The sequence below is a fragment of the Choloepus didactylus genome, chromosome 5 (genome assembly GCF_015220235.1).
Source record: "Choloepus didactylus isolate mChoDid1 chromosome 5, mChoDid1.pri, whole genome shotgun sequence".
NCBI classification, from domain to species: Eukaryota; Metazoa; Chordata; class Mammalia; order Pilosa; family Megalonychidae; genus Choloepus; species Choloepus didactylus.
This window is the reverse complement of record NC_051311.1, coordinates 157980219-157995793: the sequence shown is the minus strand read 5'-3', so window position 1 is coordinate 157995793 and position 15575 is coordinate 157980219. Positions and strand designations below refer to the sequence as shown.

Genomic DNA, 15575 nt, shown 5'->3' with positions numbered 1-15575 from the left:
CTGGAAACTTCTCAGCTAGTATCTCTTTCCTGCCTTTCCCTCTCTCCTCCTCTTCCCAGGATCCTAGAATCATCTCTCGCTGCCCACTCATATTCTGTCCTTACCTCTCTGTGCTATAGCACGGAGACTCCCTAGGTCTTACTTTCAAATTGATTAACTCTGTCGTCCAAGTCCAGCATTTTCTGAAATGTCAATAACTAAACGTTTTGTCTCCAGAATTTCTGGTGGACTCTTTCTCACACCCAGCTGTTCTCGTTTCATAGTTTCTTGTACATCTCTCTTTTATTCATCTAAGCATAACAAACACACTTATGGTAAAGCCTTTGTCGGACTTTATCCCATGTCGTCTAAGTTGGCACTCTGTTAATTCTATTAGCCACATTTCTTAGTATGAGATGGCTCCGTGTGTTTTGTAATGTTGGGCTGCAGACTCATTTTAGGTGGGTTTGGTTGGGTTTTTCCTTCTGCCATCCTTCCAGCCTGACCCTCCCTGTCTAGGGGCCAAGCAGGGGCAGCCTGGGGCTGCTGCCTCATGGAAGACTGTGGAGGCTGTAGACTGAGTCACTGCAGCAAGAGGCTGGCCAGTCTAGCTCCAAGTGGCAAGGCTCTGCCTGCTTTCCTGACTTCCCAGTCATGAGTTCACACACACTGTAGTCCCAGCAACGGTCTTTTTCCAGCATCTCTGAAGAGCAGGGGAGCCCCCACCCAGCTCCTGGCTAGACCCAGTGAACTTGGCTCTGACCCCACTCCCCAGTCTCTGGTGGAGGTAAGTGACCTCAGCCCTTGTTATTCTGGAGGACCTCAACTCCCAGCTGTCAAGGGCCACTGTGGTTCTGCAGCCCAGCAGATGCAGGTTTCAGCACCGCACACTGCTCTATGGAGATGTTTATCCTGGGTGTCCGCCAGCCTGAGCCCATTAGGGTTTCCTGTCTTATATGCTGTGTGTGTGGAATTACTGAGGATTGGAAGAAAAAGTGATCAACACTGGGGGGCGTGCATGAACGTATGAACTCGCTGGGCCACTGAGCAGATGCTGAGTTCACCATGGACACAAGTTCATTCATTCCTGTAACATGCTAGGCCCTGTTTCAGGTTCTGGAGACAAAGACGCACAACTTCAATGCCTGCTGTGCATCTCCATTCCAGAAAAGAAAACTGACTGACCCTCTTCCACACCAAGCCCCATCCCATCTTCTGGGCTGTTCTACTTGATTTGGTTTGCTATCAGTGTGATGGTTGCCCATACAATTTAAAGACAAAGGGTAAAAGATGAGTTTTAAAAAGTTTTTTTCAGTATATTTTCTAATTCTCTTTTTTTAAGTACTAACATACCCAGTTTAATATGAACATTAATTCCAAGATTTAGATGTTTTCAGTTCAAATGAGATAATCTGTAAACAACAAAATTTAGTAAGTTTAAACTTTCCCAAGTTCCAAAGCCAATATTAATATACTGGTACTCTTTCCCTTGCATCATCTCATTTGCAAGTTTCCTTTAAAAGTTTTCTAAAAGGTGACCCTATAATTATGCCTGATACAGAATATCCTGGATGGTTTTACTACTCTTCCACTACTTCAGAAAACACTTCTTTGACTTCATGGTCAGATCCCAGTTTTTATTTTGCCAAATTTTACCCTTATTCGCATTAAGCAACTTAAAAAAAAAAAACTCCAATTATTCCAATTCCTACCAGCTTTAAACCCTATGATTTCTTTACCTAAACTCCCTAATATTCCAAAATTCAGTCACATATATTTCCCTGGTTCCGCCTCGTAACGGGACCAGTTCCCTTTCCAGTTTCCCCACCCTATGTTAAAGTTTAACACTTGCATCCTTTCCATCTCTTTCCTCTTCTTCCCACGACAACCCCTTCATAAATGAACAGCAGGGATAGGAGTCAAAGACAAGGCAGGGATGGGTATATAAACCTAAAACCAGCTTAACCATAAATATAAAAAGGGCAAAATTAAGAAGAGCGGACTGTAGAAGAGCCCTCAAAACACTTCATCATGTTGTCCTTAAATATGATCCTGAAATAATTCATAAAAAATAGATTTTGAGGTTCTGCTCACTGAAGTCTGTTAACTGAAAGGAAATATACAAAGAAATCACAATCGTGTATTTGTCCATTTTTCAGCATTTGTTTTTCTTAAGGGGAAGAGCTGAGGCTAGCATCTTCTTATAAAACTATCAAGCACAACTTTTTAAAATACGAAGTACTAGCCTTGCTGAAAAGCCAGAGGTAGAAGTAACCGCATCCCTGTGCCATGCATAAGGAAAACGTCCTACGGACAACATCCGAATCTTCGAGCGCTCCTTACCTTGCTGATTCCCGAGTCGGTTAGCCTGTGCTGGGAACCCACGTTCTCCCAGGTCTCTCTGACTGGGAGGAGAAGTCTGCTTGACCTTATCCTAAAAAAAGAAACAGCAGCAGAAAGCCTCCTGTCAAATAAGCATTTCACACTTTCTAACATCCCCGGCCCTCCTCCCTTCCTCAGTGCCCTAATTTCTTTCAGTTTATTTGCTTTTTTCTTTTTCATTTTAAATGACAGCTGCTTAAAATACGCCATAAAAGGGAGGTTAATCATGAAAAGGTGCAAACCTGTTTGGCAAGAGAGGTAGAAGAAAAATTACTTGAGTCTTTTGGCCTAAATAGCTTTCCCTGAAGAGCAATTCTTAAAGAATTATTGCCAACTCAACTGCTCAGTTTGGGCAATGAATATAAATCATTAACATTCACAGGTCACATGCATTTTCCAAACAATTACTGGTAATCAAGATTTCAGCGGCTTGTTACCTGGTACAGAAATATTCAGAAAGTTGTTTTGTAAATGGCTCTCTACACAAAGCACAGGGAGCCTGGTGGCATTTTTCAGACATCAGGGTGAGGATGAAAATTTTAGCAAAAATGAAAATAGCAATATTATGCCTAAGCCCAGAACTCCAGAAAAAAATCTTCATGGGAATACAATGAAGCCAATGAAAGCTCTGTTAAAATGTAGGGACAGAAAATGTGCCTTATCACATTTATACTCTTATACCAAAATATTAGCAGGGATTAACTTGGGGAGAGGGGGCAAGGGATGTCAATTTGCTGTTGCAGAGTTATGAAATGTTTGAAATTTTTATAGTGAACATGTATTACCCTCTGTAATTAGGTTTTAGAAGTATGCAAAAAAAGCACAAGATCTGCAGTAAAACCTACAATTAATATTAATTATACATTGTCACAAATACAGTGATAAGCTCCTGCAACCTCATCCCTAACTGTGCAAAAAGACTTCAAACTGCTGCCTAGGGAGCATTCAGTGGGCATGTGTGTCCACAAGTTCTGGCAGCAGCTAACCGCTGCCCAGTGCTTAGTCTTCCAGGCTATGTTGCAAATGAGGAAACGAAGGCACAGGAAGGTGCTGTAAACTCACACCATCAGACAGAGTGGTATGGGAACACAGGCAGTCCCGCTCCAGAGCCCAGGCTCCTTTCCATCACAATCCACTGCACAAATGGTCCAGGAATCTAAAAACACACATTGCGCTGAGATGCTGGAGCACAGGGCTTGGAACTGTGACCTGCTGTTTACTGCGTGCTTCCCAGGGAATGTTCACCTTCGAGAGCGTTCACCTGTGTAAAATGGGCCTGATGATGGCATTAACTCTATCGTGGGAGCACCAACTGTCCGCACACACGCCGTGCCCGTGCCGGGGACTCATTTGCAGAGGGAGGGAAGGCAGAATGGCAGGTTAGCACCAGCACCAAAGAGTGATTCCAGCAGAGCCAGCTCATCCACATCCACCAATTCAAGTCAAGACGTTTGCTCCCAGGAAAGGCAAAACTGTCTGCACACCGTCCTCCATAAAATCCCAGGAAAACAAAACAAAACAGAGCCCAAAGCCAAGGGAGCTATTTTCACTTGCTTCTCTCTCTTTTTACCCTCTACATAAGAAATAGCTTTCTTATGTTTCTTTTTTTTTTTTAATTTATAGATTTAATACTTGCTAATTATGAAAAGCTGACTGCTAAAGAAAAAAATGAAAAGGAACCTCTCTCTACTCTCACCACCCAGGGATGTTATCCTATTACTTTCTGTATGTTCTTTTAGAAAAATTAAAACAAACAAACAAACAAAAAATACATGCCAATAGTATGTGTTTGTACTGTTTGAATTATTTATAGAGATCATGTAGGCCATATATGAATCCTGATTTTTAAAAAATGGAATCATAACTGTATTAAACATATTTTTATATTTTAATATACATTTTTTGAAATTTTTCATGACAAGAAACACAGACTTCTGTGAGCAGTCTCCCTCACTCTAGTATAAACCACTGAGTGGATGCATAGTATGGTACGTTTAGTCAGTAGCCTACTGTTTAAGAATCTAATGCAGAAGAGGGAGATGAGGGGAATGTCATCACAAATCCCAGCTGAGGGGCTGAAGAGTTGGGTCACTGGGGCTGCTTTAGAAAGTGGATCCTTCCTCCCCACCACCCACCCCTCCAAATTCAGCAGCTCCCCCCCATCTGGGGCCATCTAGTTTAGTTTCTGCAGTTCTAGAGGCCGTGTTTCTCCACCCTATCTACTCTTGCCCATCTGAGAGAAATATTTTTCCTCTTTTCCTAATTTTAAAACATTCCATATAATTTTTTTAATGCTGTGTAGAAACAGGAAGAGAAAAATAAGAAACAAAAATTAGCCTAAATACCATGACAGTACGACAACTTAGCATTTTCATGGCCTTTCCATGTTTACAATGCATAGGCAGACTCGAGTGATATTAAGGTGTATAATCAATTTTGTGTTTTGCTTTTTTTTTCCCAATTAACATTAAGAGGAGGATATATTAAAATCTTGGAAATACCGTTTTTGCAGTTTCTGAACTCCTCTACTAGCCACTTCAGTTGCTTGCAACTTTCAGAGAGCAGAAATATCACTCAAACTCCTTTGTGTGTGAAACTGTCAACACTTCTGATTATATGACTAGGATCCCTAGAAGTAGAATGCCTAGGTCAAAGGTTACATGCATTTTTTTAAGACTCTTGATACATTATTTTCAAACTCTTCTTCACACAATTTCCCCTTCCACCTGAAACAGAGGCTGCCCATCTTGTAATACCCAGCCGGCAGTACAACCAGTTTTTTGTGGAATTTTTTTCCTGCCAATTCCAGACCTCACCCCATGGTTTTAATACGAAAGAGGTAAAGATTTTTCATGTGCTTATCAGACCTCTGTTACTTCTTCTTTTGGACTATCCTTTGACAAGTCAACTAGACTAGCACCTGAGAGCCTATGGGCTTTGGATTCAGAAAGGTCCATGAATGAATCAAAGCTCTATTACTTGGTTCTTTTTCACTTTAATTTTTATTCTTATTATTTTTGTGTGTGTGGTAACGAAAATATCAAAAATTAATTTTGGTGATGAATGCACAACTATATAATGGTACTGTAAACAACTGAATGTATGCTTTGTTTTGTATGACTGCATGGTATGTGAATATATCTCAATAAAAATGAATTTAAAAAAAAAAAGCTCTATTACTTGGTAGCTAAGGATCTTGGGCCAGTTACCTAGACTCGCTCAATTTCCTCCTCTCTAAAATGGGTTATAGGACCTCTTAGGGGGCTGGGGACAGGGGATTTGTTTCCAACATAAGTTTTCCAAAGCTGGGCCTAACACTTGGTAAGCACCCAAGAAGTGGAGGTTTAGAGATGTTGTTGGCCCCCTGGGCACTTGGTTTTGCTTCCCAACTTGTGAACAATGAGCTCTTTACGTGATGGGAAACTAATTTTAGTCATACATGTAGGGAATACTCTTCGCACCTTGTTCATCTCTAGATTTAATTATACTTCTGATTCTCAGAAGTTTAATTTGATGTAGTCAAGTTTACTGAACTTTTCTTTTTAATTTCATCTTTTTAAGCTTAAAAAGTACCTTTCACCTTCTACCAGTAAATTTGAAAATCATTCCCTTGTGATTTATTCTAATTTTTTAACCATTTGAGGTTCTACTCTTTAATCTTTGGGACATTCATCCTGGTGGGTAGTAAGAGGTGAGGATATAAATGGACATTCTCCCATGGTTGACCAGTTCACCCAGGCACAAGTGATTGACCCATGATGTAGGTCACCTTTATTATATGTTATAATCACCCACACACACGAGTCTTTCTCAGCTACCTACATGGTTCCATAGATCTGTCCACTTCCGGGCCAATGTCACATAGTTTAACTATCACAGCTTGCCAACAATGTTTTAACATCAGCAGTCAACTTCCCCTCTTGCTTCTCTGACATGAATCCCCTAGTCATTTTCTTCCAAGCAAATTTAAGATTTGTTTCCACGTTTGCTGAAATTATTAAAACTTCTCTGGAATATTTACTTGTACATAAATGAGCAATGACTATACGTTAATAACAGGAAGGTTGCTAATGGATCAGCTGATTGAAATCAGATCACACAAACATATTTTCCAAAGGGAAGGTGGGGAACAGCGTCCAGAATGCCCTGGCTCCACACTGCCTGGCTTGGAGGATGGAGTGAGACTCTTCAGATCACCACCACCCTGGGTGTTCCCGTGAGCACTCAAGTTTGATATCCACAGAACATACTGCTTTCCCTGACAGGTCCTCTTACGAGACAAGAAAGAAGTCTCCACTGAGATGCCTACTTAGAAGACAAGTAACTTTCAAACCTATTTAGAGCAACCTCGTCCAACTAGCGTTATCAGAGTTAACAAACAAAATCACAGGATGGCCAGTTAAATTTGAATTTCATCTCAATAACTAATCATTCTTTAGTATGGCTCAAGACCCATGCAATATTTGAGACATACTTGTACTAAAGAATGCTTAGCTGTTGATCTGAAATTCAAATTTAACTGGGCATCTTATATTTTATCTGGTAACTCTATGCCTCAAAATGGGACAGCCTGTGTGACAAATTATAGCAGTAAGAATAATGTCTTCACAAATGGCTAATTGGTGTTAAAAAAAAAAAAAAAAAAAAAAACTCCCAGGTCAAAAAAGAAATGCACTTTTTGTTGTCAACAGATAGAAGCTTCAGATGAGAACTCCAAGACAGATTTAATGGTAACGAAAAATGATGGCTTTTGTAACACAAAAGGCAGCAGGGGAGAGTGCAACAACCATGGCATTTAAAAAAAATTCCTGACAGTCCTGCAAGGTCAGGTAGAAACGTCTATCCACCATTGAAAGACACACAATGGCACTTTGCCAGGTGCAGGAAAACAAAAACTGGGACAAGAATAAAAGGTTTACTGTTGTGCTAACTTGGTTTCCTCTTAAAGCTAGTTCTTCTGTTTGTCTATTTTCTTTTCCAGATTATTAAGCCTTCTCATTAGGGTTAGGATCGGCCAGGGTCGCTGTGCTGTCAATTCGGGGTCAGCCCCCTCGGTGCCTCCTCTGCTGACCTCTCCTCAGCAGGTGGCCCGGGTGATGGAAAGGAGACCTGAGGATTCTTCTCCAAGGTGGCTGGGAGCAGCACATGCTTTTTTAAACCAGAACCCTTCATTACCATGCTGTCCATAGGCGGAAGGAGGGGAAAGTGAAGCTGTGAAGCTCCTAATTAAAGCTTCACGGGTCACTTCGCTCTTCAGTGCTAGACCTTCCCAAATCCTTGTGGCATTAAAAATACTTTCCCAAGTCAGAAGCAAGTTCCACGCAGGATAATCACAGGCTGGGTACAGGGCTAACTGATTTTGCATTTAATTCACACAAGGCCCCTCTGAGTCAGTGGGGAGAATCAGCTCCACTAGCTGCTCCTGCTCCATGCATGGGGAACAGAGGCAGAGGTCCAGGGACTGTACCATTCGCTTCTCTCCACGTCCTCTGGTTTCCAGCAGGGTTCAGGCAGGAGATGGGGGGTTGGGGGGAGGGGGGTGGAGGGGCTGGGGCTTTACTCGCAGGTATGGCAGTTGTTCCAGTTTGCCGATGCTGCTGGAATACAAAATACCAGAAATGGATTGGCTTTTATAAAAGGGGTTTATTTGGTTACAAAGTTACAGTCCTAAGGCCATAAATTGTCCAAGGTAACACATCAACAATAGGGTGCCTTCACTGAAGGAAGGCCAATGGCATCCAAAAAAACTCTGTTAGCTGGGAAGGCACGTGGCTAGCGTCTGCTTGCTCCCGGGATGCATTTCAAAATGGTGTTCTCCAGAATGTTTCTGTGTCAGCTTCTCGGGGCAAACTCTGGGCTAGCACCTCCAAAGCATCAGCAAAACTCTTGCTTTCAATGGCCATCTTCAAAATGTCTCTGTAAACTGCAACTCTGAGGTCCTTCTATTTGTGAGCTCTTATAAGACTCCAGTGAACTAATCAAGGCCCACGCTGAATAGGTGGGGCCACACCTCCATGGAAATATTCAATCAGAGGTCACACCCTAGCCAAAGAAGTCACTCACAGTTGGGTGGGTCACATCTCCATGGAAACAACCTAATCCCAATAACCCAAGAAACTGGATTAAAAGATCATGGCTTTTCTTGGGGGACATAATATATCCAAACTGGCACAGCAGTGCTGTTTCTCTCCAAAAGGCCACACGTCCATGGGTGCCATGAGCCCCTGCAGGCCTCTTGCTGGCTACCCACCCCCACTGGCTGGGACACTGACCCTGGCTGATTTCTCCAAGGGCTCAGGTCCCTCCACTAAACACTCTCCATCACCCTGTGGGTGGGCCTGCTGCCTAGTGCTAAGACCCCAGCCAGTGGAGGGGGGTGGTTTTATTTCCCTCATTTAGCCCATGAAGAACCTGCAAAACATAAAAATGGACCCAGGGCAGGAAGAAAAGCAGCCGAGCCAGGATGCAGAGCTGCCCGACCACCTGCTAGGAGGGCAGTGGTTTTCAAAGTGTGGTCCCTGGTTGAGCCGCATCGGCCACACTGGAAAGAACTTGTAGGAAACGCACACTCGGCCCCAGCCAGACCTGCTAATTCAGAATTCCCAGTAATGGGGCCCATGAGAGTGTTTTAATGGCCCTTCTGGAGATGCTGACGAATGCCGCAGTTGGAGAAACTCAACTGTATGTTAATCACTTCCAGGAGAAATCTAAGACCCATCTTTGCAGCTCCATTTTCCTCTAATCCAGGTGAGCGGCCTGACAGCCCGTGACTGCCTCCCGCTCCGCTTTGCTCGTGGACTTCTCACTCTATGCAATGCTCTTCCCTCCCCCTCCACACTCATCCTCCAACAGCCCATCCTTTGACAGCTTCCTCAAAAGTCTCCTCTTTCTGGAGTGTTCTCTGCCTCTTCTCACCACTTTCTCTTGCCCCTCTGATAATTCAAAGTGGAAAGGAATAAGGGCAAATTTATTAATGCACACACCGTGTCCACTGGAGAACTGGTTCACATGGGCTCGTTCTTATAACTCCCAGTGCACGGCCCAGCCTCACCCCAGACACGGGCAGTGATCTCAGCACCCCTGGAGTGCAGACGGGTGAGTCACAGAGAAGAACTGAACGTGATACACTTCCAGAGCACAGCACTAGCCTGCCAGGGCCAAGGACAGGCAGAACAGCTTTCCAGTGTGAACGATCACAAGGTCGGAGGGGGTCCAAAGAGAAGACACAGTGGATTTCCACCAGTCATCAGCTGGTACTTATACAAACAAGGAGGAACAGTGGATTTCCATGCAAAGTCAGCTGGCACATGGATGCCTCAGCCTACTGCCAAACAGTACAAGATGCTCAAGGGAACATGGCTCAAGAGAACCACAGAAATGTTCACTGGGCAATTCAAGCAGTTTCCTTATCTGAAAAGTGAGACTAACAGTGCCTGGGAAAGCACCTAGGGGAATTCAGTGAGATCTGGGTCTAAAACTCAGCACAGAACCAACGGGAGTGAAAGAACTTTAAAGCCAGAATTTGGGGTCAAATTCTAGTTACTCCAAAAACCAATCAGTTAGATGCCTTGAGGCCACCTCCTGCACCTGTGCATTTCCCCAAGCCAGCATGGTTGCTTCATAGGCCAGCTGTGAGGATTAAATTCAAATGACGCAAATAAAGTGTTTGCCAGTGACTAATCTCTATTAGGTGTTTTCTGAACAGCACATATTAACATTATTACCTAAACCCCCAACTGAGAAGTTTGTGTCAGAGGTCTCTCTGGTGTGGAGCGTCAGAGGGCTATGTCCCTGGCCCTCATGTGCACAGTATTTTCAGGGATGTGAATAAAGGCATAGAAGACTGGAAGACTTAAAAGCTCTGCTAAGATAAACAAAGGTGACTATTAACCTCACAGAGAAAGAAATGAGGGGGATTCAAAATGTCTTTAACCAGCTAGGAAGCTAGCACAAATACTACAAGTTTAAGTCGCAACAAGGATAAATGTTAAACATTTCCGTTGTGCACAAACACAGAAACCAAATCAGAAGTAAAGAAAAACACACACAAAGAACCCAACATACTGCATCAAATGGCCTGGCGGGGAAGGTAGTGGTCTTAGAAGTCCATCTGAGGGTGGGGTTTAGCCCCTTTCAGGGGGGGCTCTCGGCCTTCCCACAAGCCCTTCATACCACCTCATTCCCTAATCCCCACTGCTAATACAGGTAGAAAATAAAGAACCCTAAAAATACAGGATTCTTGCCCTCTTCCTGACCAAAGCTCCCTGGGACCTTCCTCCAGGCCTTTCCCCAAACCATTATCACAGTCCCCTGCAAAGCAGACCCCTCCTGCCCTGGAGGGAGATATCAGAGGACACCAAGGGTGAAGCTGGCTGCCTGTGAATTCACTCTGCTCCCATCTGAGGTGCAACAGGGTGATGCTTCCAAGAGTCATATTTGAAATACAACTGGCATAGGTTTTTGCCCTTTCACACAAAATGCAGGTAGTATTGTAAAATGATTCACTTTGAAAATCCACTAAACTTTGAGACTGCTGTCCCAGCAAAGAAGATATGCCTATATTATGCACTCTTCTGTATTATCTGCAATTCTACAAGTTGGATGCATCCTGCAATTTTAAAAGATCACTTCTTATTTGACTGGCACCTGCTTCTGTCAGCTGTATGTATGCCTACTCTAGCCACTACCTTCCCCCCCAGGCCATTTGATGCAGTAGGTTGAAAGACAGACACTCTGTTAGAGATGCTGTAGATAAGGATAGCACAACATTGACCTGCCTCACAGTTGCTAATTTTTACTAAAAATTAATGTAAGAACAGCAGGGTAGCTATTGCAATTACTGGGTACCAGGCACTGTACTGGACAATTCACATGCATTCTCATTTTAAATTGTTTGATAGTTACTGTTTTATCCCTGTTCTTTCAGATCAAGGAAAAAGACAGGGAGGAAGGAAACTTGCCCAAGATATCATAGTAGGAAATGTGCATATGATCCACATACAGAATGGGTGTGGTTCAGAAAACACATTCATGCTTTAACCACTATTGAGCTACAAGTAACTACGACACTTGTCATTATACTAACCATCTGTCACATTTCCAAAACATCAGAGAATTTGGTAGAGGCTGCAGTATCAGCACTCCACATTTTACCTGTTATAACTGTGAAATCAGCCCCCCAAAACGAAGTAACACTCATAATAAATGAACCAGAACCAGTTTTTTTTTTTTTGCTCAAAATGACACTGCCTGTTTAAATAAAACTCTTTACGCCTACAAAAGAGCATAGGGAACAAGAGATTTCAAACTGACCCTAAAACCAAGACACGAACTTGGCATCAGTTGCTTCAAAGAAGTCTGAGAGGAGACAAAGGAAAACCTCACTATGAGCAGCTTCCTGTGTCAAGGAATGAGGGTAATTCTTTTTACTTAGCATTGTATTTATAATGGCTGCTGACTACTGATGAAAATACCTGGGCTACCTCTGCTCAGTGAAGGAAAAACTTTTCTCCCAAATAAATGACAAAACCAATCCCGGCAGGGACAATCCTATGTATAAAGAACTACTACGTCTTCACTAAAATCCTACTGTACCAACAGCTGTAGCTCTACAAACACACAGAACTGTCACATGTATTCCATACTCCTTCATTTTTTTCTACATAATTACCTCAGAGTGCAGCTACTCTGTATACATTATAAGCAAGAGTAGTGTATGAGTTGCCTAACTTTAAACCACCTATTCTGCTCCACTGGGCACATAAAGATGAATTTCCGTTTATTGAGGGAGAGAGGGAAGACTGTCAGTATCGCATATTTTTAACTGATTTATTGACAAATAATTCACACAATATAAAATTCATCTGTTTTAAGTGTACAATCCAATGATCTTGGCATAGTCACCGATTTGTATAACCATCACCACAATCTAATTTTAGAACATTTTCACCACCTTAGAAAAATACCTCGTGTTCAAAGTCAGCCAAACTTGACAAATGTTTTTCCCAAAACAAAACGCCTCTGCCAAGGCAATTCTGGTACATTTTTGACTCGGAATTCTAAAGGTTAAGAACACCAGTTCTAGAATTTCTACATATAAGCAGCTATGTGACCTTGCAGAAGACATTTACTCTACCTGTATGAGGATTAACCTCATAGGACTGTTGTAAAGGTTTAGTGTGATCATGTATGTAAAGCATTTGCACAGTAGATATCAGCTGTTTGCCATCTGTATCACCATCACTACTACACCTATTGGTGCCACCACCCTCTCCTCCACCTCCACCACTTCCACCAGCTCTACCACCTCCAACTCCTCCACAACCTTCACTTCTACCACTCCCAACATCACCTCCACCTCCACCACCTCCACTATCTCAATCTCCACATCCACCATCCCCTCCACCTCCTCCATCACCACTCACGCACCACCTCTTTCACCATCAACTTTAACATCAAGGATCACAAAGGGGGGCTCAGCTGTGAATGACAGGTGATGGCATAGCAAACCGAATGCATGTATATGATTACATAATGGGAACTCAGCCAATATCTTTTCTAATTTTCTTTCAGGTCTATTTTTCCTCAAGCAAATAGAAAAAGATTTTCCTTAGAAATAGATTCTGAGAGAACAATTTTAGACACTGGCCCACAGGGAGCAGGTGATGGAAACACTGGAAGACATATGTCAATCAAAGCAGTTCAGAACTAAAGCTGATACCTAAAGGATTTTCAAGATTTCTGACCTGCTCACTGAATGTCAAGCCAATAATAGTAGCTAAGGGAAAAAATGAACTCCACAAAGAGTTCAAAAAGTATGATTTTCAAAAGGATAAAGTGACCTTCTACACGCACACACATAAATTTACGGTCAAAGTGGAAATATTTAGCAGACAAAAATACATACACGAGCCCTTTATTCTCTCCTACAATCTTTGAGAAATGTTCACATTAAAAATTTCAAATCCACACCACAACAGACATAAAAATTAAAATTCACAAATTCCCTGAAGTCTGAACAAGTTACTCTCTCTCTTTTTACTACACTCTTGAAACCCACCACCGGACCCCAGAGACTCACAGGCAAAGGAAACGGAGGAAGGAAAATAAGAGTGAAAGTGAACACAGTTAGCAGGGTGGTGACTTCGATAGGCTGAAATGTTCTCACACACCCAGCCAGCCTCGCTAAGATGGAACTCCGTTTCTCGGCATTCCCTTCCCGGTGGGGCTCTGGGAGAGGACTGGCCGCAAGGGGGTCGTCAGCAGGATTTGGAGACCAGTGGAGGGCAGCCCCTGGAGATGCTGCACATGTCGCTGGCACCAGGCACCACGCAAGCCCACGGCATCTTCACTCCCACCTGACCTCCTCCTTCAGCCTCTGAGTCCTGCCTGGGCCAAAGGCCCCTGCGGCTCCATCACCTGCTCACTGAGGCTGGCGGTGGCAGGAGACTCAGACAAGGGCTCCCATCTGTCCTCGCTAAACTCGCTTCGCGTGTGGCCTCTCTTCCCCTGGCCACACCAGCTGCACAGGCAGCCCCTCCCCAAAAGTCCCAGGCCACTTCATTCTCAGTGGCTCAGCGGTTCTCCTCCCATGTCACTTCATTCTCGGTGGTCCCATCCCTACACAGCTGAGACATGGAGCCCAGCCCAGACCAGCAACTCTCCATCTCCCAGGTCTGTGATTACAGATGTAACGTGAAACACAAGTAACACCAGGAGATGTAATGTACTGACTGAAACTCAGAACTGGACATAAATGACCATTACACCGAAGGCCAGGTTTGGTGTAGGGAAGGATGGCCACAAAGCAAGGAAAATATATTGGAAGAGGTAGGCCTGGAGGTCACAGGTTATTAATGTCAAGAATTTTACCAGTGTCCCCACGGGTCTGTGTCACAGGAACTCTAGTGAAAAGATGGGAAATTCCTGCCAATTTAATTACCGTGGCTCAGAAAAGGAGCAAAATACTTCACATCAGTGAAATTCTAACGAGTAAGTACTGTGACATCACACGCACACCCCATTTAGTCACACACACAAACACAAATGACAGCACAGTGCTTCTTTGTTCCAACTCTATTGTCCATTCTTACTTCCACCTAAAGCTAAAGGTTTTCCCAATATATAAACCTGGTGATTTTAAGCAGAACCTGTGGTTCCAGTTAAAACTAAAAAGCTCTCATACATTTTGTAAAGGATGTTTTGGTTCTACCATAGGATGGTCAGAATGCAGAGGCTCCAAGAGGCTATTTGAAATGTCCTCAGGTTCTCTGAGAAATCTCCGGCTTTGGACACTGATTCTCACCCAGCCTCAATGGACACTAGCCCAGTGGGTGAGAAGTCAGAGACCAGAACTTCCCTTCCTTCCCAGGGAGAAAACCCAACAAATGAAATTCCATCAGCCATGCTCACTACTTAACAAAACAGAACAGGGTACACCCACTCACGGGGGATTACAGATCTATGCTGGACAGAACATGCTAAGTACCCAAGGCCTCCCCACAAACCGCACACCTGCCTCCCAGGCCTCAGACCAGATCCTCCCTCTCTTTTATCAGTCCCTCCTCCCAGCCACCCTGGAGGCAGGTTTCACTGCTGTGTCCCATTTAAAAGTGGACTAAGAGAGGTGTGCTAGTTTAACAAGCCCAGAAGCAGCAAAAGCCAGACATAAAAGCTTTGGACTTGAGATCCCACATTTTCCCATTACTCACACTGTCTTTTGGGACACCCCCTGCCTTGTATAAGGGTAAAAGAACAGAGTCCAAAACAACCATATATATATTAATATAACATTAATGTATTAGAACAGTCAGCGAGTAGCACCTTAATTGGCCATGACCTATAAAGAAACTTAACAGTCTGGGAAATTAGGCACTTTAAATGCAAATCTCTATTCAATTAGTAATGCTGACAACTACAATCTGTAAAACGCCGTGGAGGATCTGTTGAAATGCAATCTCAGGTATGAAAATAATTTGATAAACAAACAAACTTTCAAATGGAAGGAACTGTGTTTTGATTCTGGCCACAGGGAATTCTGGTCAACCATTAGAGATAGAGGCTCAGATTAACTGGAAAAAATCTGGAAAAAATGGGGGTGATTTCAGCCCCCTCCCCCCCATGCTCCCTTCTCATGGGTCTCTCCCCACGTCACCAAACTTCATTGCATCCATCGGACTTCCAGAAGTCTGAAAGCAGCAGGCCTATATGCCCCA

General features: G+C 43.4%; 1 protein-coding gene across 3 annotated transcripts in view; it reads right to left on the bottom strand.

Annotated features, from left to right (window-relative positions):
- The window catches only part of GRB10 (growth factor receptor bound protein 10), a 221562-nt gene that overhangs the window by 110668 nt on the left and 95319 nt on the right, over positions 1-15575 (bottom strand). For 2 of the 3 annotated variants that reach the window (XM_037837172.1, XM_037837173.1), the window contains exon 4: positions 2323-2413. The exons of the other annotated variant lie outside the window; for it this stretch is intronic. In XM_037837172.1, coding sequence (XP_037693100.1) covers positions 2323-2413 — 91 coding nt within the window. The remainder of the gene's footprint in view (positions 1-2322; positions 2414-15575) is intronic. 3 annotated transcript variants of the gene reach the window in all.